The 20,200-nt window shown below is 41.8% G+C and overlaps 1 protein-coding gene across 4 annotated transcripts in view; it reads right to left on the reverse strand.

Annotated features, from left to right (window-relative positions):
• Positions 1-20,200, reverse strand: part of MTUS1 (microtubule associated scaffold protein 1) — a 183,972-nt gene that overhangs the window by 70,675 nt on the left and 93,097 nt on the right. For 2 of the 4 annotated variants that reach the window (XM_055416490.2, XM_055416489.2), the window contains exons 4-6: positions 17,050-17,211; positions 8,015-8,149; positions 5,504-5,542 (exon numbers count right to left, since the gene is read on the reverse strand). In XM_055416490.2, the coding sequence (XP_055272465.2) occupies positions 5,504-5,542; positions 8,015-8,149; positions 17,050-17,211 (336 nt within the window). The remainder of the gene's footprint in view (positions 1-5,503; positions 5,543-8,014; positions 8,150-17,049; positions 17,212-20,200) is intronic. The other 2 variants (XM_055416492.2, XM_055416491.2) reach the window with 2 other exon arrangements.

The following is a 20,200-nucleotide window of genomic DNA, read 5'->3' on the forward strand; positions in this document are numbered from 1 at the left end:
TAATAGTCATTATAAGTGACTGCCTGTGTTAGGTGACAGCAGGATATGACGTTATCTACATTTTATTTCAAATCACAAATTTAAAAAAATTAAAGGGTGATTTCTAAACCTTTACAGGCTAAACATTTTAGAACTTAGCAAACTGCTATAATTCAAGTCAAGTGATTACTGTACATGAATGGAAAGATATGAAGTTGTTGGTTTTAATCTCCACTACAGTTTGTTGCTTTAAAAAAAGAAAACTATCTGAGAGCCATAAGATTTAATGTTCAGAGGAGCATGTCTGTATGCAGAGGCAATGTCTTCTGTACAGTCTAAATGATGACATTGCAAGCAGAATAGAAAGACAACGTGCTTTGCCATCACAGGCTTAGAGAGCAGGGAGAAGCTTTAGTGATCAATCATTTCAACTACCCAGAAAAGAAAACTAGTATTAAGAGATTACATGATCCACCCAAAAAGTCACCGCTGTTTGGACACTACTTCTGAGCATCTGGGCTTCCCTGGTGGCTTAGATGGTAAAGAATCTGCCTGCAATGCGGGAGACCTGGGTCGGGAAGAACCCCTGGAGAAGGGAAAGGCTACCCACACTCCAGTATTCCTGCCTGGAGAATTCCATGGACAGAGGAGCCTGGCAGGCTACAGTCCACTGGGTTGCAAAGAGTCGGACGTGACTGAGCAACTAACACTTCACTTTCTCAGCTTCTAAGGTGCTCCTCCAAAAGCCAACACACTGTGCCTTTTCCTGAGCAGGCTCACCATAATACTTGGTCAGTTTTAAATCATGATAGTCACTAACCATCAACAGAGAAGCCTGGAAAAGTCAAGTTTATGGCTTTTGGAAAATAAGTGTTCATACTCAAAATCCAGATTAAATGACAGTATTGACCCCTTAAAATACAGCTTTTCCCACTGCAATTATTAGAGCAGGGTTAACTGAAGGCAGGCATTCTCAAACTCTGTCCTATGCCCTATTTCTAATCCATGGTTTAGAGGCTTTGCCAGACAAAACCATGGTGTGATTTACACTGTTCATTTCTTTTCTCGGTCAGTTGTTAATTTGCCATTGTGATAACCTTTCCTATCAAGGGTCACTGTTACATTAAGTGTCGGTGATAGGCTTTGGAAACAAGACATCCCAGTAGTCCCACAGGGTGACAAGGGAAAATGCCTAATGCTAATGGTTTTTCCGCATGTAGAAAAGAGATATATATTGGAGGGGTTTTATTATTATTATTATTGCTATGCCTATGACAACAAATATCCTTTACAATACTTTATGTTTTTGTTTATTTTGGCTGTGCTGGGTCTTCATTACTGTGAGGGCTACTTTCCAGCTGTGGTGTGTGGGCTTCTCACTGCCATGGCTTCTCCTGCAATGGAGCACAGGCCCTAGAGTGCACGGGCTTCAGCACTGGCGGTGCACGGGCTCAGCAACTGCAGTTCCCAGAACACAGGCTCGACAGTCATGGCACACAGGCTTGCTGCTCCGTGGGATGCGGGATCTTTCCAACCAAAGGGTCGAACCCGTGTCTCCTGCACTGACAGGCAGATTCTGCACCACTGAGCCACCAGGGAAGCCCTACAATACTTTATGTAATCACTAACTTGAGACGTAAATTAAGACTGCCTTTCCAAGCTGCACAGAGCAGGCATATTAGACTTGACTAGTTCTTTCACTGTGACCAGTATCAATAGCAGTTCCCAAAGCACAGAGATGTCACACAACAAATACTTCCCCAAAGAACTGAAAAAGTTGTATTTTGAAAACTACCAACAAGTTGTTGAAAGAAACGAAAGGAGACCTAACTGAAAGGGGGGGCCATCCCATATTCATGAATCAAAATACTGAATATTGTAAAATGGCCAATGCTCCAGAAATGCATCTGCAGATTCAATGCAACCTCTATCAAAATCCTGACTTCTTTACTGAAATTGACAAGCTGACACCAAGGTTCACATGGAAATTCAAGAGACTCAGAACAGTCAAAATAATCTTGGAAAAAGGACAAGTGAAGGATGCGCACTTTCTGATTTCAGAACTCATCACACCACAGCAATCAAGACAACGTGGTACTGACGAGGACTGGCACGTAAATCCATGTGCAACCCCATGGACTGTAGCCTGCCAGGCTCCTCTGCCCATGGGGATTCTCCAGGCAAGAGTACTGGAGTGGGTTGCCATGCCCTCATCCAAGGGATCTTCCCAACCCAGGGATCAAACGTGGGTCTGCAGCATTGTAGGCAGATTCTTTACCATCTGGACCACCAGGGAGGCCTACGGGATAGCTCAGAGAGCCCAGAAACTAATCCTCGTGTTCACAGCCAACTGTTTTCAGCAAAGGTGCCAAGATAGTTCAGTGGAGGAAAGAGCAGTGTTTTCCACAAACGGTGCTAGGACAGCTAGAAATCTACATGCAAAAGAATTAAGTTGGATCTCCCTATTTCATATCATATACAGAAATTAACTCAAAAATGCATCAAAGACCTAAATATAAGAGCTGAAAGTGTAAAACTCTTAGAAGAAAACATGGGCATAGGTCTTCATGACCTTGTACAAGCAATGGCTTCTTAGACATAATGCCAAATGAATAAGTAACAAAGGAGAAAAATAGATAAACTGGATCTCATGAAAACTAAAAATGTGCCTCAAAGGGTGTTATCAAGAAAATGAAAAGACAGGGACATCCTGGTGGTACAGTGGTTAAGACTCCATACTCCCAACACAGGGGGTCCGGGTTTAATTCCTAGACAGAGAACTAGTTCCCACACGTCATAGCTAAGTCCTGGCACAGCCAAATCAATATTTAAAAAGAAAGAAAGAAAATGAAAACACAACCTACAGAATGGGAGAAAATTATTTGCAAGTCACCTATCTGATAAGAGCCGAATATTCAGAATATACAAAGAACTCCTACAGCTCAATAATAATAATACAATTAATTTTAAAATGGGCAAAGGACTTGAATAAGTGTTTCCCCAAAGAAGATATATGAATGGCTCATAAGATTCTGAAAGATGCTCGACATCTGAGTAGCCATCGGGGAAATGCAAATTGAAACCACAATGACATACCAGTTCATACCCACTAGAATAGGGCTTCCCTGGTGTCTCAGACGGTAAAGAATCTATCTGCCTGTAATGCAGGAGACCCGTTCAATCCCTGGGTCGGGAAGATCCCCTAGAGGAGGAAATGACAACGCACTACAGTATTCTTATCTGGAGAATCCCATGGACAGGATCCTGGTGGGCTACAGTCCATGGGATCACAAATGGTCGGATACAACTGAGCAACTAACACTAGATCTAGACTAGACCCACTGGCTATAATAAAATTTTTTTTAAAACGCAGACAAAAACAAGTGTTCACACTACTGTACATAAAAGAGATATCTTATTCCTACTGTGTAGTACAGGGAACCCTCCTCAATACTCGTTAATCACCTATATGGCAACAGAACCTGAAACAGAGTGGATATATGTATAGCTGAATCACTTAGCTGTACAGCAGACACTAACACAGCACTGTGAGTCAACTGTAGTCCGATAAAAATGAGTCAAAAACAAACGAAAGCAAGTGTTGACAAAGATGTGGAAAAGCTCATGGAAATGTAAAACAGCGTAGCCACTTTGGAAGACACTTGGGACGTTTCCCAGTTAAACCCAGGATTATCACCTAGCTTTCAGATAAAAGTTATCTCATTTAACAAGTAGTCATTCTGTAGCGTGTTGGGCTTCCCTGGTGGCTCAGGTGGTAAAGAATCCACCTGCAATATTTCATCTCCTAAATACTAGGATGTGCTGGAAATTTAAAATGAAAGAAAATAAAAATCTCATTGTGTGCAGAAGAGTTTCCTTTGGCCTTTAAAAATTAAGTTTGGTAAACATGTATGTTCAAACTCGGGCTCTTGGAAGCCTTTAGAATTTAAACTGCTCTGCATGGCTGAGCCCTCTCTAGCTCTATAGTAAGTGAGTGCCTGTATCAGGTAAGCCTGTAACTTGCCTGCCTGCCTAAGCTGAGGAAACCAAGCACGCCTCAGGAGTATGAAGTTATTCCATATGTAAGGTTATCCATCCCATTTTCTTTACTATACTACCTGTATACAGGGGTTTGGGGTGAAGGGTGTCCACAAATTTCTACCTCCTATCCAGGCTTTCCTCACTACATCATAGCCTTTAACTAGGAACCAGCAATGCTCCTTCCTAAAATTTATTGCAATTGTGATTGTATATTTATTTGTGCAATCCTTCAGCTTTCCTGGAACCTTTCTGAGGACAAAGCCCTTACTCATTTGGGGCTCACCTTTATATCCTTAGCTGCCAGTGATATCATGAAGCATGCTAATCTGTAACCAGTGTGACACAGTAATACCCTTCTGCCTCTGCCGTTTGATTTGCTGTTGTAATCCTCAATGGACTCAGAAGCCATAAAACTGTCTTATAACCGCATATTAAGGAGAAGAATTTAAGTAGTGGATAGGGACCCAACCAGCTATAGATAAAACATAGAAACTGTAGGGAGTACAGTTTATAAAATCTTCTCTGGCTTCAAGAGACCAAGTTTTTAAATTCCCAGTTGATGTTCAAAGGTTCCGAGACAGTCTTAGAGATAGGTGTGAGTTTGTTCAGTGAAAGTGTGAAAAGGAAAAGAAAAATGTTAAGTGCCTGATACTACTAAACCTGATCACAAGATTATTTAACCATTAAGTCAAGGCTATGGTTTTTCCCGTGGTCATGTATGGATGTGAGAGTTGGACTGTGAAGAAAGCTGATCGCCGAAGAATTGATGCTTTTGAACTGTGGTGCTGGAGAAGACTCTTGAGAGTCCCTTGGACTGCAAGGAGATCCAACCAGTCCATTCTACAGATCAATCATGGGTGTTCATTGGAAGGACTGATGCTAAAGCTGAAACTCCAATACTTTGGCCACCTCATGCATCGAGTTAACTCACTGGAAAAGACTCTGATGCTGAGAAGAATTGGGGGTGGGAGGAGACGGGGATGACAGAGAATGAGATGGCTGGATGGCATCACCGACTTGATGGACATGAGTTTGAGTGAACTCCGGGAGTTGGTGATGGACAGGGAGGCCTGGTGTGCTGTGATTCATGGGGTCGCAAAGAGTCGGACACGACTGAGCAACTGAACTGAACTGAATGACTATCCATTTTACAATAGCAAATTTCTTAGAAAAAGTATATTCTCCACATCTCCACATGCTGAATAATAAATATGCTCCACATTTGAAGAAAAAAATCATTACTTAAAAAAGCAAATTATCTGATTAATAAAATATCCTTCTGCATCAGATAGCTTAAAAACATGTTCACCAAGTTTTAACCCTATGCCAGCCAACGTCACAAGCAGTTATGTTTATGCCACAAAACTGAAAGTATATTTATAAGCAACTAGTGAAAAATCACTGCAAATACACTTAAATACTTGATAATGTAACTTTACAAAATGATTCTTTTCCTCTATCTGTATTTAAAGTGGTCACTTACCTGTATTCAAGGCTGTAAATAGACTTTTTCTTGAAGGATCTAAAATATAAGAGAAATATTTGTAAGATACACATTTTATAGGAAATATCGCACAATAAACCATTTTAAAAATAAAGTTTCCCCTCCCAAGTATAAAAAGACATTCCAAATAAGATCAAAATGGTAGTTTAATGGTGATATTATTCATTGTCACCAATTAAATATGTTAGGACAAACCACAGTTTTTTTCAATTCAAAAACTGCTGAAATTCAAATTTAACAGTACTGAATTTACACGTGTCTTACAGACTTTATGCTATTCCACCACTTACAGAGCATGAAAAGGGCCAGACTTTATGAAAGAAAGGGTGGGATTTCTAAAACTGCCAAGTATTAAATCCAGTTGTATTGCTATTCAGCTATGAAGGAAAAAATTTACTTACGCTTTTCCTTCAAATGGATATGATATAAAATTGTAAGCAGGGGAATTCTTTCACAATGCATATATGTATTAAATCACATTTATTATAATTTTCATTGTTAATTATACATACACCCATAAAGCTGAAAAACAAATACAGCCAGGAGTGGTGACAGGCACAGAGCTACAGAAGTCAGTCATGAGGAAATTATGAGCACGTCTTCCTGACATGATAGAGTCATTTCTAGGGCAAAGCACCAGCAGATTAGTCAGAACAGTTGCCGCATTCTATCTGTGGAATTTTACAGAGACAGTAATCTCTTAAAATATGTGGCCGTTGTAAATGGAAAGCATTGATTTCCATTCAAGTAAAACCTCTGTGATACAAAAGCTCATAAATTCGATAAAAGAGCATTTTAGAATACTGAGGTTCTCTGTTCTGTAAAGGTATCTGGGGAATCAAGCTATTCTAACTCTGCAAGTGACCTTAGTCTCAAAGTTAGACATTTTCTTTGCAGGTACCAGTGTGTGTGCAGATCACGGGGCTTTATCATCCATCAATAAAAAACACAGATTTCATAAACTGATATCATCCCAACAAGGGGTCGTTTGATGCCTCAGAAGTTTATTTAAGACTCTGGACAGAAGAGAACCTGTTGGCACTTGGAACAATCTTTCTGCCAGTATCTGTACCTATTCTCTCTTGAATTCAATAGAAAAGAAAAAGTGTTGGTAAATACTAATAGGTAAGCAGCCTCAAGTTACCACAGGAACCTTCACATACATACATCTCTCTCTCTCTCTCACACACACACACACACACACACACGTTGAGAAGGACTCAGAGCAACAGACACACTGCTTTGAGAGACTAACACCTTTCTGGAAAGTTATTTAATGACATAATAACAAGTTCCCAAAGATTCATATGGTTTAACTCAGTGATCCCTCTTGTAGGGAAACCTCATGGATGTAACCAGAATCTGAAGCAATGAACAATGTTCACCTTCAAAGATGTTCATCCCAGTAAATCGTGTTCAGGAACCACAGAATTAGAAAACAGGAGACAATGTCAGAGTCTTTTAAAATGAAGATGTTCTCATGACATACTACTAAATTAATAAAAAGCAGCACAGCACAAGAGAGCATACATACTATGCACTGAGTTTTCTTGAAACAAAAGGAAAATGATTACACATGCAAAAGAAATGAACAGGAGGAAATGGAACAGTTATTCGTGGTTGATGGGATGAGGGAGAAGAACCGTTAACTTTCTGTGTGTTTTAATCTCTCTAATATAAATATGCCTCACATATGACAGCTCAAGCTTCTCATTCACAATTATTCTTTCAGCTAAACAATCTTTCAGCTTACTGAATAACAACTGTTAATGTGCTTCAGCTCCACTGTGATAAAGCTGCAAGAGAACATTCCATATAAGCAGTGGTCCCCCAACATTTCTGGCACCAGGGACTGGTTTCATGGAAGACAATTTTTCCATAGACCTGGGGGCAGGGTGGCGGGTTGTTGGGGGGCGGAGAGATGGCTTGGGGATGGTTCAAGTGCATTACATTTATTGTCACTTGATCTCTATTATTATTACATCAGCCCCACCTCAGGTCATCAGGCATTAGATTCCAGAGGCTGGGGACCCCAGAAGCATATACCACTTATGTCGTAAACCTGAAGATTAACCTTCATAGCTGCAGCAATTAAAAGTGAGTGATTCAGAGAAGAGATAAAGAAAGGGGTGGGGGGGTGGTGGTGAGGATAACATGGTTGGACCCAAAGTATGAAGTAAACCATGCATTTCTATGCCATTACTATAGATCACCACTTTCACATAATTTAACTCTGGAAGTTTTATTTCTTATCACCTTATCACTTTGCTCTATCTGCTGATTTCTGTGTATCAAGTTTTAGCTACAGAACCAGCAGACTCTCAGAACAAGAAGAGCTCCCTCAGTGTAAAATCTGTTATGGCTTTATTTCTCAGACATTTTATAAATAAAAGTCCGATATACCATGAAGTTGTCAACATTTTAAGCTCCTACAAGCCAAGGATTTGAAAAGCCTCGTCTTCTTCTTCTCTGTACCGGGAGGTCCCATACCTTTTGGAGGAGTTTTCAGAAAGTGTGTGTGACCTCTGGGTACCAAGGACTTCAAATATAAGGATGCTGAGGAGCCATTTTGAAATGCTGGTTTTGGAGGTTTTTCCTCATATTTGATGACAGCGGCATTACCAGCTAGAATAGAACAGAAAAGTGCCTTTCAGTTTACTGATAACCACAGTATGAATCTTCCATGACCGATCTGTCCCCCTTGAATTAGTAAATGCCCACTAAGCACCTATAGCACATGCCAGTCGTTACTGGATGTTGGGGATACAAAGACAGACAATAGATAGTTCCTGTTCGCAGGGATGCAGGGTAAGATGTAACCAGGGTGATCACACATCTCGGCACAGCCCAAGTGGCATGCCTCAGGTCCAGGGCAGCTGTCATCCCGCATGAAACCTGGGAGATGTTTTGGTATCCTTGGGGGTTCTGGAACCAATCCCCCGTGGTACCGAGAGATGAGTATTATCCACAAGCTAATCTATAGCTGTGAAGATGAGATCAGGTTCTGGCCCTTCTCCACTGCAGCAAGAAGCCAAAACTCCAACATCTGCCCTAGAACAAAGGTGCCGAAGCCTCAGAGTTGAAACAGAAAATGGAATTCCACCTAAATAATAAAAGCATCTCTTGTATTCCACGCAAACCTTTCTTCTCTCACTCACACAGGAAGTAACTCGGAGTTGGGGGTGGGGGGAACGTTTCCAGGCGCTAAAGGAACTGAATAAAGGACTTCTGGAGCAAATTTGAGACTAGCCACCTGTGCTTAGACTGTGCTATAAACGTGAGTCCATGACAGTCCTTTAACTGGCCAAAGGGGGCTCCCACAGAAGCAGACCTACACTATTTCCCAGGAAGAGGTCAGAGTGAAGGTGACCAAACACTCTACTCTAGGTCTGATATGTCAATAGGTCCTGGAAAGGATGTCTGCTATTTTGCTAATCTCTGATTTTGCTTCTCTGTCTTCACTGGGACCCTAAAGGCAATCTTGGCATTATCAAAAGACAGTGACATTTGGAAATAAAAACAGACCTTTAAAAAAATCGATAATTTGTAACTTGTTGATTGTCTACCAGAATGAAAACCTGAAACCACGGAGTAACCTGTAGACAAAGCCTTCAATAGATGCCTTGCTTACTTGTATTTCTTCTTTTGCACAGTAATGGCTGTGCAATGGCTGCACAATGCAATGACCGGTCAATGAAAAACTAAGCATCTTTCAGTTACATAAGACAGCTGTGTAGACTATGTTTATGTAGGTTCTCCCTCAATGAGAAATTTCTCTTCACATTTATAGCTTCCCACTGGATTGAAAAAAATAACCCAAATCTTCTATTGTATCCTTAAGGTTTATAAGGAGCAGGGGAAGAGGCAAGCGAAACGAAGGAGCAGGGTCTGTTTCCTGTGCTCTGAATTCAAAATAAGAATGCATTTTCACACTGGATTTATTGTAAAGGTGCACTGGGCCCATAATGCGGTCCCATGAAACAGCGGTCCCGGCTCTGGTACGGTTGAGAGGACTATGGAAACTTTAGGAGCATAACTAGCTCCCCCATCACTTACTGCACTGTTTCTGGCTGCTACACTTTAGAATCGCGTTAAGTGTCAAAAACCTTAAAGGAAAGGTTTGGAAACGATAGTACCGGCACGTAAAGACAACACAAAAAGCTGTTTCAGAGACTTGCCTGGGTGGTAAAAAGCTACCTGCCAAGGCAGGAGTCACAGGTTCGACCTCCGATCCAGGAAGATCCCACATGCTGCAGAGCAACTAAATCTGTGTGTCACCCCTGCTGAGCCTGTGCTCCAGAGCCTGAGAGCCACGACTCCCGAAGCCCATGCACCCGAAGCCTGTGCTCCTAACAGGAGAAGCTGCTGTGCTGAGAAACCTCCAAGGCCAAAACTGAACAGCAGACCCCACTCACCCCAGCTAGAGAAAGCCCCTGCGGTGACGAAGACCCAATGCAGCCAAAAATAACACATAAAATGACATATATCAAAAAGGCCGTTTCCAATTTTAGTAAGTGGGAATAAAAACAGAGAGAAGAGCAGCAGCAGTGACCTAATTAAGAGTGGGAGGGCATCAGTATGTCCTTATCATTCTGAAATTTTCCTTTCAGTTCTCCAGAACTGAACAATCTTTGAAAAAGTTCACTGTTCAGGAGCTCGGCTCCTACAAGAAATTTTAACAGCACTGCTTGGCTCTTGCCAAGAGGTTACCATGTTATACATAACGCTCAAGAGTGTAAACACAGCTCTTTGCCCTTTTCTCTCCACATCTCAGGAGGGGGAAAAAAATCAAAAGAAAAATACTTAGAAAGTTTTATAGTTTTTTCAATTCCCATAAAAGTTAACCTTTTTATCTATCTCCCCTTGGTAACCATACAAACCACTGGCATGTTTATGTCACCATATACTTACTGGGCTGGAGGCTTGATCATTCACAACCTGGTTTCCAGGCTTAATTTCCCCCTCTACCAACCCATACTGGACTTTTTAATCATTTGTTTCAAAATAATTTTCAACACCCAATTCTAACCATCCAATTCTATTCTAATTATTAACGCTTACAATCACAAAGGTCTTTATCACCAATCTTGATCCCTTTCTTCACTTCACACTTCTGCAAAGGGATGAGATGTCAACCCTATTTACTAATATTTATAAATTTGAAGACAGAAATTTTTCCCTAGGCTAAACTGTCCAGCTCTACAACAGTCCTGAAGGATGTCACACTTGAGCCTGGTGAAGACTTGCCCTCACTCTGCCCTGATCAACATCAAGTCCCTCCTACAGGGAGCCATCTGCTTGTTCTTCCTGTGCCCAGGTAACACTTAATACCAGGCCAAATCTACACAGTCTTCCCTCCCACTGACAAGTTTCTGTCAATTTCCTATCCTTTCCAATTCCCTTCTTCCCTAGAATGTGGAGACTTGAGTTTTCCAAAGCTGACAGGGAGCTAATGTAAATGTTAAGCACTGAAGATACGACTACTACAAAATTCAACATAGCTTTTTAAAGAACCGATGGGGAGTGACTTCATAGTCTTAAAGAAACAGAACCAAAGTGTCATAGAGCATGTCTTTTAGAATTTCATATAAAATGGATATTGGGTTTCAATCAACATTTCCACCTATGCTAAACCAAAATCTATGAAGGGAAGTGAAGGATGTTATTGGTATCAACCGTGTATTACAACAATCTGGATTCGAGCCTGCCTTTCCTTGACACATTTTGAAAACTATATTCAGCAGCAAATAAGTTGCCTATTCAGATTTTGCAAAATTGAATTTAACTTACAGACCTATTATAAATTCATATGATAGTAAATCCACACGTTTTACTTCTAAGCTTTGAACATAAAAACCTTCAGTTTCCAAAGGACTCGGTAAAAGGATTTGTCACGAAAGCAAAAGACTTTTCTCATGAGGGACAATATTCCCAACTCAGTCATGCGCAGAACAGGAGGCGCTGGGGGCCAGCTATCTCACCACCGCCCTGGAGGCTCAGTCCTGCCAGCATGTGATCGCATCAGTGTTAACACGCGAGGGTCAACATTCCATATGACAAGGATAAAAATGAGCTTGACTTGGGGTACAAACACACATACACACACATACACTTCCATTTATATGTCACACACACACATATATATACACATATGCACACACATAAACACACACACTTCCATTTTTATGTGACATATAAACACACACATATATACACATGCACACACATAAACACACACAATTCCATTTTATGTGACATATATAAACACACACACATATACACATGCACACACATAAACACACACACTTCCATTTTTTGTGACATATATAAACACACACACATATACACATATGCACACACATAAACACACACACTTCCATTTTTATGTGACATATATAAACACACACATATACACATGTGCACACACATAAACACACACACTTCTATTTTTTGTGACATATGTAAACACACACACACATATGCACACACTCACATAGTCACACACACCTCTCTCTCTCTGATCATCTACTATACACACCCCCTTCATTCTCTCCCACATTGCTAATGTGCTGACCTTGTGACCAACACTCACACATCCCTCAGTTCTCTAAGGCTCTCCTCTAAGCTGGCCTGTCACTTTCCAGTAAACCCCAAATGGAAGGACGACTTTTATTACAAGGCACGATGCCTTGAGAATATTTCTCCTGCCTTCTATTTCAGCTGGGCAGCCAGCTGGGTATGCTGAGAAGGTCTGCATTTCCTCTCATCTAAAGTTATTATGTCCCAGTGATAAACCCTTCAGCGGCACAAGTTCCAACAGAATGATGGAAGCACCTTAACATCGAGGAATGGAATGGAGTCGGTACTATCTGAGTTCTGGTCCTGACTGGGCCACTGCCCAGCTGTGTTGAATCATGTCACCTGTGTACGCAGGAGAGGGTCTGAACCCCCAGTGTGCAGACGGTGTCACAGGACCCCCACTAACGGGCGCGGGGTCCCTCTGAGGCCGAACATGGTGCTCCAGGAGGCACGGCCGCTCCGTGACAGCTGGTTTGTAGACTCAACGTGTGAGGTCCCACGAGTGGTCGTCCACGCCTCAGCCACGTCTAATACACACCGTTTGAGAACTGCCCCCAAGCTGTTGTCAGCCCTGGTCTTAGCTGCCCTTATTATGCCAGAGTAACAGACGCTTGTGAATCCTTCATTTCCCCACATGCAGAATGTGGCTCAGGTGAAATGACAGAGATGACCAAGTCTACAGAGAAAATGAAGAGATTCCCAGAGAAGTCCAAGCACAAGGAAAAAGGTTTCCCTGCTAGAGAAAGGCGTCCACCGTTCCAAACTGTTATTTGCAAACTAACACTTCACACCACACTCTAGTGCCTGCTCCACGGTAGTTTTTGTTTTTGTTTAAAAAACATGTATATACACACGGAGCCAACCTTCTGCTTGTTTTCCGAACTTTTGATGAATCAGCTTAACACTTCCCAGTGCGCCAGATCCTCTGCCCACCTGGCTTCGAATCAAATCACAACTTACGTCCAAGCTCTCAAATTCCAAACGCAAAATCACCCAACCCTATACTAACTGGAAGGTCTCAGACATAGTCCAGAAAACAATGAAGACAAAACAGCAGTCTGGATGATAGTATTTTCTTATTCAATCGTGCATTCAGATGTGCTTAAGTACTGGGTATGTGCTGTAACACAGGCCCAACGTATGTACCACCTGCCTTTTACCCGCTTCCTCACCTCAGGCAGGCATCAGTGGTCAAACCCACTCTGGGTTTGTTCTGAACCTGGAAGCAGCTGGGAAAACTTTCACTACTGTCCGGGTGATGCTCACCAACTGACCGGTATTGGCAAGTGACACAATATCCATTTGCCATTCAGCAAGGAGGACGGGACTGAAGGCAAGTGAGACTAATCCTTCTCTCCATCACCTTGAGCCCTACTCCAAACACCCTTCTTCCAAGCTGTTAGGTACCATTTTATCATCATGAAGAAAACTAAAGGTAGGCAGAACCCTTTGCTGCTGCAAGGATTTAGGACGATCTGGGTCTCCCCGCCCATTCATCAGGTGGGAACACTGAGGCTAAGAGAGTGTGAGACTGTCCAGCTTCCGTGAGTTAGGAAGAAAGCTTGCAGGAGTCCAAACTGGACATGGAGTTGAACATGGAGTCCAATATGATGCTCTTTTCTACTGCATCATGCCATGTGCCCTGGGGCTGGCCACGAAGGTGACGGAAGAGAAAGCTCCATTTCTTTAGTTTACCTCTGCCCGTTCCGTCTCCCAGACAGTGCAGACAGCTCGGGTGTGCAACCTTTCATTTCCCCTTGCCATCTGTCTCTCAAAAATAAATGTGCTCATCACACTTTTCCGGCCAAACTGGGAGGTGTAAGAAGCTCTTGGACTTCATATCTGCTAATATGGCAAAATTCTGGACTCCCTGAGACCTCCTTCTACACTCACACAAAGGTCCCTCAAACCTTCCCCTCTTTACAAGACCTACACTATGTAACGTATTTTTATCCAATGATCTTAAAAACTGGACCTTAGCTCTCTGAGTCTGGAAGAGCTTACAACATTTAACCTCTAAAAATGAGCATATTTGATACAGAAACTACCAAATTTTGTACTAATATATATATATAAAATCAACGCTGTAACTTTAAAAATTTTCTATGCTGAAAAGAACACACACAAAGCACCTGCTGGAACCCCCACAAAAGAAAGGTTTATAGTCTTATACATTTTGATTCAGTTGCTTTAGAACTTGGTCATGTTATTTCTGTAGCATCCTTAAGCACGGCAAACCAGAATTTTCTAGGATCATCTTGCCATCTCAGAAGCGACTGCACTGACAGCATCACATCACAAAGAGAGGAGCAAACAAAGCAAGGAAACATTCTTTAAAAGCACCCAAAGGCTTCACGCCAGAAGAATTTAAAACACAGATCGAAAGGTTATTTCCTGACATGACCCATCATTATCAGAAATCACAAACACTGCAGCTCAAAATGACTTTTTTCACATTTGAAGGTAATTATGGAAAAGTACACATTTTAAATATTTTTAGATAGAATGTGAGTAAAAGCATTAAAATGTGATGATTTCATTCTCATTCTAGGAAAGCGTTTTTCCTGTACTCACACCACGATTGGGTAAACACACACAGAAACAACCAGTTGTTTCATCACAAATGAGACCATTAACTAGTCTTTTATAAAGTAATTTCATGTGCCAAGAACATCGACAACATTGCTGAATTATGTTTAATCCGAGTTCCCAAACACATAAAATACACAATAAAATTGGTTCTGTGCAGAACCACTCACAACTTCAATATAAACATGCCCGAGAAATACCACAATTAACAAATTACGAGTTATAAAGATAGCAATCGAGAAATACTAAGTCAATTTATTGAAGGAAATTTAAGCATGCTTACAAAGAAAGAATCAAACCAGAAATCGTCGACCTACTTCTTTTGCCAGCAAACGTGGCTAACAAAGGAACTATACAAAGGCTGTAGGATCCCAGAACCAGCAGTGTCAATAAGGTAGCATCGTAGTGCCTCTCTGAGCCGGCTGGTGGGGAGAGTGTAGAATTGATAAATATTTTCGAAGACGCATCCGTTTCTGTACAGCTGCGAAATCCTCCTGGTATAGTCATTTAAAAGGATCACAGCAAGCTCAAGCAAGGAAAACTGCAGCCATGTTCACGCTCCTATTCCTCATGCTTGCTCTTAGTGAATTAGAATGGAGCAGGGCAGGGAGAAAAAAAAAAATCTAAGCTCCCAGGCACTACACAGAACAGATTAAACCGGCTAGTGGGTCCATCTAAGAAAGAAACTCATTGATTTGAACGCTTCATCTGAGACAGGGACACACAGCCAGTAGACAGGCTCTGTGGGTCCATGGGAAGCCCCTTTGTTAAAAGACAAAAAGGAACAGACAAAAGCATTTTGACACCCTCCTTGGGAGTGTCAGACGCGGTCCTGAGCGGGGCCGTGGCAACATGGCTGTCGGTGGGGACACTGGGCAGTGGCTCCACGGACACGCCTCCTGCCAGGGGCACAAGCGCCAACACTACACAGCCCTCCAGACCCCCCTGAGAGCACCTGGCTGCTTCTGTTCTGGTGGTTTTGTTTTTAAAATTTCCTGTTACAGAGAATGCTGCAAGTGCAATGACCTTAAGGGAGTACACGTGTCAATGACCTTTTCAAATCAAGAATCAACAGATACATGCAAACCCTCTGATCTCCTGCCACGACTTCAAACTTCAAGTAGCAAGTGGCTAACGGACCCGTTTCACTGCAAGTAACACATTCCAGGGTCCCTAAAGTTCCCGTGCGCAGCTACACATTCTCATAGGAGACCAGCTCCTGCTGCTAAGTAACCTCTTGGAAACGTGCTCATTCAGTCAGTCATTAATTCCAAGTCTCAGCCATAAACTTTCTCAGTTCTGTCACATGCCGGCTGAGTGCCCTTGGACCATCGACAACCTCTCTGAGCTGCAATTACCTTGCATGTAAAATCAGGGTAATGGGAGTTATTTGAGAAAAAAACAGAGAAAGTATGTACAGTAACTCCAATCAGATCTTGTCCTCTCAGAGAAAGGAGAAATTGATCCCCTCTAAGGCAGGGAGAACTCCCCTCCTCCCCACCACTCCCTTACTCCTTGTTTTATCTGATATTCTAGTTATCCATGTAAACATCTTCTTTATCCTCAACTATCTTTCACACAGGGACCATTTCTCTGATACCTCATACCCTTCCTAGCACCTACAGTGCTGCCTATATACAGCAGGCACGGTAAAATTCTTTACATTTGTTATTCCATGAGCTATTATTGAGAGAAATTAAAAAATAAATGAGCAAATAAACACTAAGACCAGGGATAACTCAACTTACTATTTAAGAAAATAACTGTGTCATTTTATACACAGAAAACAAAATTCATATTAATTGAAAATCCCCCAAATATTCTCAGTTTAAATTATTTAAAACTAAGCTTGAAGTTATAATATTCACTCCTAATATATTGAATCTAGCATGCAAAGTTTAAGATTAGGGGGAAAAAAAAAGCTTCTACAAAATGCAGCTGTTTACAAAGCAAATGAAATTGAAGTTATCCATTTTTCTGATTTCCAGTTGGGTTCCAATAGTTCTTACATCACTTTTCTTAAACAAACCAAAAGAAACCCCACCACCAACAAACAATAACCCAGCATCTTCAAACGGTACACTTTAGAATTCATGAAAAAAAAACAAAACAAAACACCCACATGCCTTCAACAGATAAGTCTGTCAGTGTTTCCTAGCACATTCATCAAAAGAGAATGTCGTTGAGACAACTTTCTTCTCCTGCCAAACTGTTTTTGAGCAATTCCAAGAGAGAAGCAGGATGCGTATTTTCCCCTAAATCACAGAATCAAAAATCCTGATAATTGGTAGCTCATTAGATTTCTCTCACAACTACAGCTTCAACAGGCCCCAAAGTCTGCCGTAAGGCTGACTTACAGTTATTGCTGTAAGCGCTCAGCTCACTGTGGGCGCTGGCAACAGAGGAGGTGCTTTCTGTCCTCCGCAGCGCAGGGTTTTTCACAGATGCTTTGGGTCTAGGAAGCAATCTTGGCAGATTCACACGAGATGGCTGTGCAGTTTTCAAGGATGCAGGTTTTCCTTGGGGGTTGAAAAAAAGACAACAAGTTTCCACGGCTATTCATTCCAAAAGCTCTAAGATTGTAAACCGGAGCTCCTACATGAACAAGTGAAAGTGAAGTCATTCAGTCGTGTCCGACCCTTTGAAACCTCGTGGATAGTAGCCTCCCAGGCTCCTCCATCCATGCAATTTTCCAAGCAAGAATACTGGAGTGGGTTGCCATTTCTTTTTCCAGGGATGAACAAGTGAGTCAAGATGCAAAATGAATATTCAGAATTATGCAGGAAGGATTCCTGCAATCCTGAAACCATGAAGGAATTAACTTGGGTCTTCTGTGATATGGGCTTCCCTGGCGGCTCAGATAGTAAAGAATCCACCTGCAATGCAGGAGACTCGGGAGACCTGACTTCCATCCCTGGGTTGGGAAGATCTCCTGAAGAAGAGATACCCACTCCAGTATTCTTGCCTGGATTATTCCATAGACAGAGGAACCTGATGAGCTACGGTAGTCCACGAGGCCACAAGGAGTCAGACATGACTGAGTGCCTAACATACATGTTTCTGTGACACAGAGTCATTTGAGACAGAAACTTTTGGCGATGTTGAAATCAAGGGATAAATAAATTGATATGACTTCTCCCAATACTGTTGATCTAAAAGTAAACAAATTAGTGTGTTGACACATTAGGCTACGAGATAAAAAAAATAGATGAAAACTAAAAAACAACCAAGATAGGAAGGAATAAGTTCATTTGAGAAAAACAATTCAAAAATACCTAATGCCTAACAGCAGGTGGTGCTATATTCTTAGCACTCTTTTTTCATCTGCCCTTTTCCTCCTTGGGCTTCCCTGATAACTCTGTTGGTGAAGAATCCCCCTGCAATGCAGGAGACCCTGGTTCAATTCCTGGGTTGAGAAGATCCTCTGGAGAAGGGATAGATTACCCACTCCAGTATTCTTGGGCTTCCCTGACTCTGCCTACAATGCAGGAGACCTGGGTTTGATCCCTGGGTTGGAAAGATCCCCTGGAGAAGGGAAAGGCTACCCACTCTGGTATTCAGGCCTGGAGAATTCCATGGACAATACAGTCCATGCAGTCACAAAGAGTCAGATACGATTGAGTGACTTTCACTTTCATCTTTACTCTTTATTTACCAAACTTAAATGGTTCTCACTCAAACTCCTGGCTCTTTTTTGTAGCAAGTACATCCACTTTTCTATAAGATATGTACGGACACTTCCCGTTCTATGGTATCCTTGAAACCACACCATCCTGATGCTTCCACCTGAACATGGGCATTTCCTAAGTCCATGCCTTGGCTCCAACTTTTTACATATCCGCCTTTCCAGGAGAGTCTATTTTACCTACTTTAACCACTGCCCTACCTAGATGAACCCCAATTCTCACCTGCAGCCCTGTCCTCCTGAATCTCAATGCCACTCACATTTTCATTTTCTTGCTGAAAGTTGCAACTTGGGCAATTAGACAATTCCTACCTACTAACATTAATCGGAACTAAATTTTCCTTTTTCTCACCCCCAAAACACTGGAATCACTTTTTCCCCCATCAGATTCTCATATCATGTAACATGAAGTCTCTCAACGCCACTAGCATCATACAACTGAAGAATGTCAAGAGTTGAAAAAGACCTTAGCTGCACATTATCAAGTCACATATTACCAATGTCGCCATAACAGAGGAAAGAAGGTTTTCCAAGGAGTAATGCTCACGGCTTTGTCCCAATTATTTCACTTATAAAAATCTCACCTTAACAGAAAACAAAGCACTAAAGTACTTGAGGCCTCGCATCTAAAGTTCTCCTGTCCGCAGCATCAACCCTGGGCTGACCCCGTACATCAACGTAAGCTCTGCTCCAGGCATCCTGGTTTTTCCTCTGACAACAGGATGTGCTATTCCAATCCATCAGGCACATCATTTCTTCTCAAAAAGGTCTCCTCTTCTCAATCTAAATGCTACAAATCCTTACCCACTCCCTTAAATGTTGCCTAAATAACTGTATTAGACTTCAAAGCTCTGCCCTTTCACCTTTTCCAGCTCCATTGTGTTGATCTTCTGAATGTGAAAACTAAGGTCAGAACCCAACCTATAATCTGTGATTCCCCATTATCTACAACCTACAGCAGTGGCGCTAGTGGTAAAGAATCCTGCTGTCAATACAGAAGACATAAGAGATGTGGGTTTGATCCCTGGGTCAGAAGATCTACTGGAGAAGGCAATGGCAACCCACCCTAGTATTCTTGCTTAGAGAATCCCACGGACAGAGGAACCTGGCGGGCTATGGTCCATGGGGTCACAAAGAGTTGGACACGACTGAAGCAACTTAGCACCACCCAGTGTTAGCACCATTATCTGCAGGATGACATTATTTTTAATCGCTTAATTAATATTTAAATTTAAAGACATAAGAGGCAGTTCTAAAGTGGATTCCTAACCAGTTCTTCCTCGAGCGCTTCACACGCACTTACCTCTCTACACACACACTCACAGACACACATCTTTTTACTTTTCCAGGACTTTTTACTCTGCTCTTCTCTTCTGTCCATCCCTGTGAATACAATGGGTTTCTTTCCCTCCAGTCCCCAAACTCTGCCTAGTGACTTACAAAGTAAGATGACGATTCTCTTTTAAATCCCTGCTGCCCCACCCAGGGGTCTACAGAATCACCTCTCCCTTCATTAAGTTTGAGAATCACCACCTCCTGGTCATAGGAAACACCATCTTCCAACAACACAAGAGACGACTCTACACATGGACCTCACTAGATGGGGGACTTTTTTTACATTCCTTATAATAATTAGCAGATAACAGATATTCAAGTAGCCATTTGACTTTTTAATATATATTTGGCCACTGATTTTACTTGCTCTCAGGAGGGATAAACAGATTTTGCAATATAAATTTACCAAACTGCTGCTCCTTCAGCAAATTCATTCTAATCAGCCATTATTATTGGAAACAATGAACAAGGCTTGGTAAATGACAGTT

This window comes from Moschus berezovskii, chromosome 26, assembly GCF_049115385.1.
Source record: "Moschus berezovskii isolate FMDL1 chromosome 26, NW_MosBer_1.0, whole genome shotgun sequence".
Taxonomy (NCBI): Eukaryota; Metazoa; Chordata; class Mammalia; order Artiodactyla; family Moschidae; genus Moschus; species Moschus berezovskii.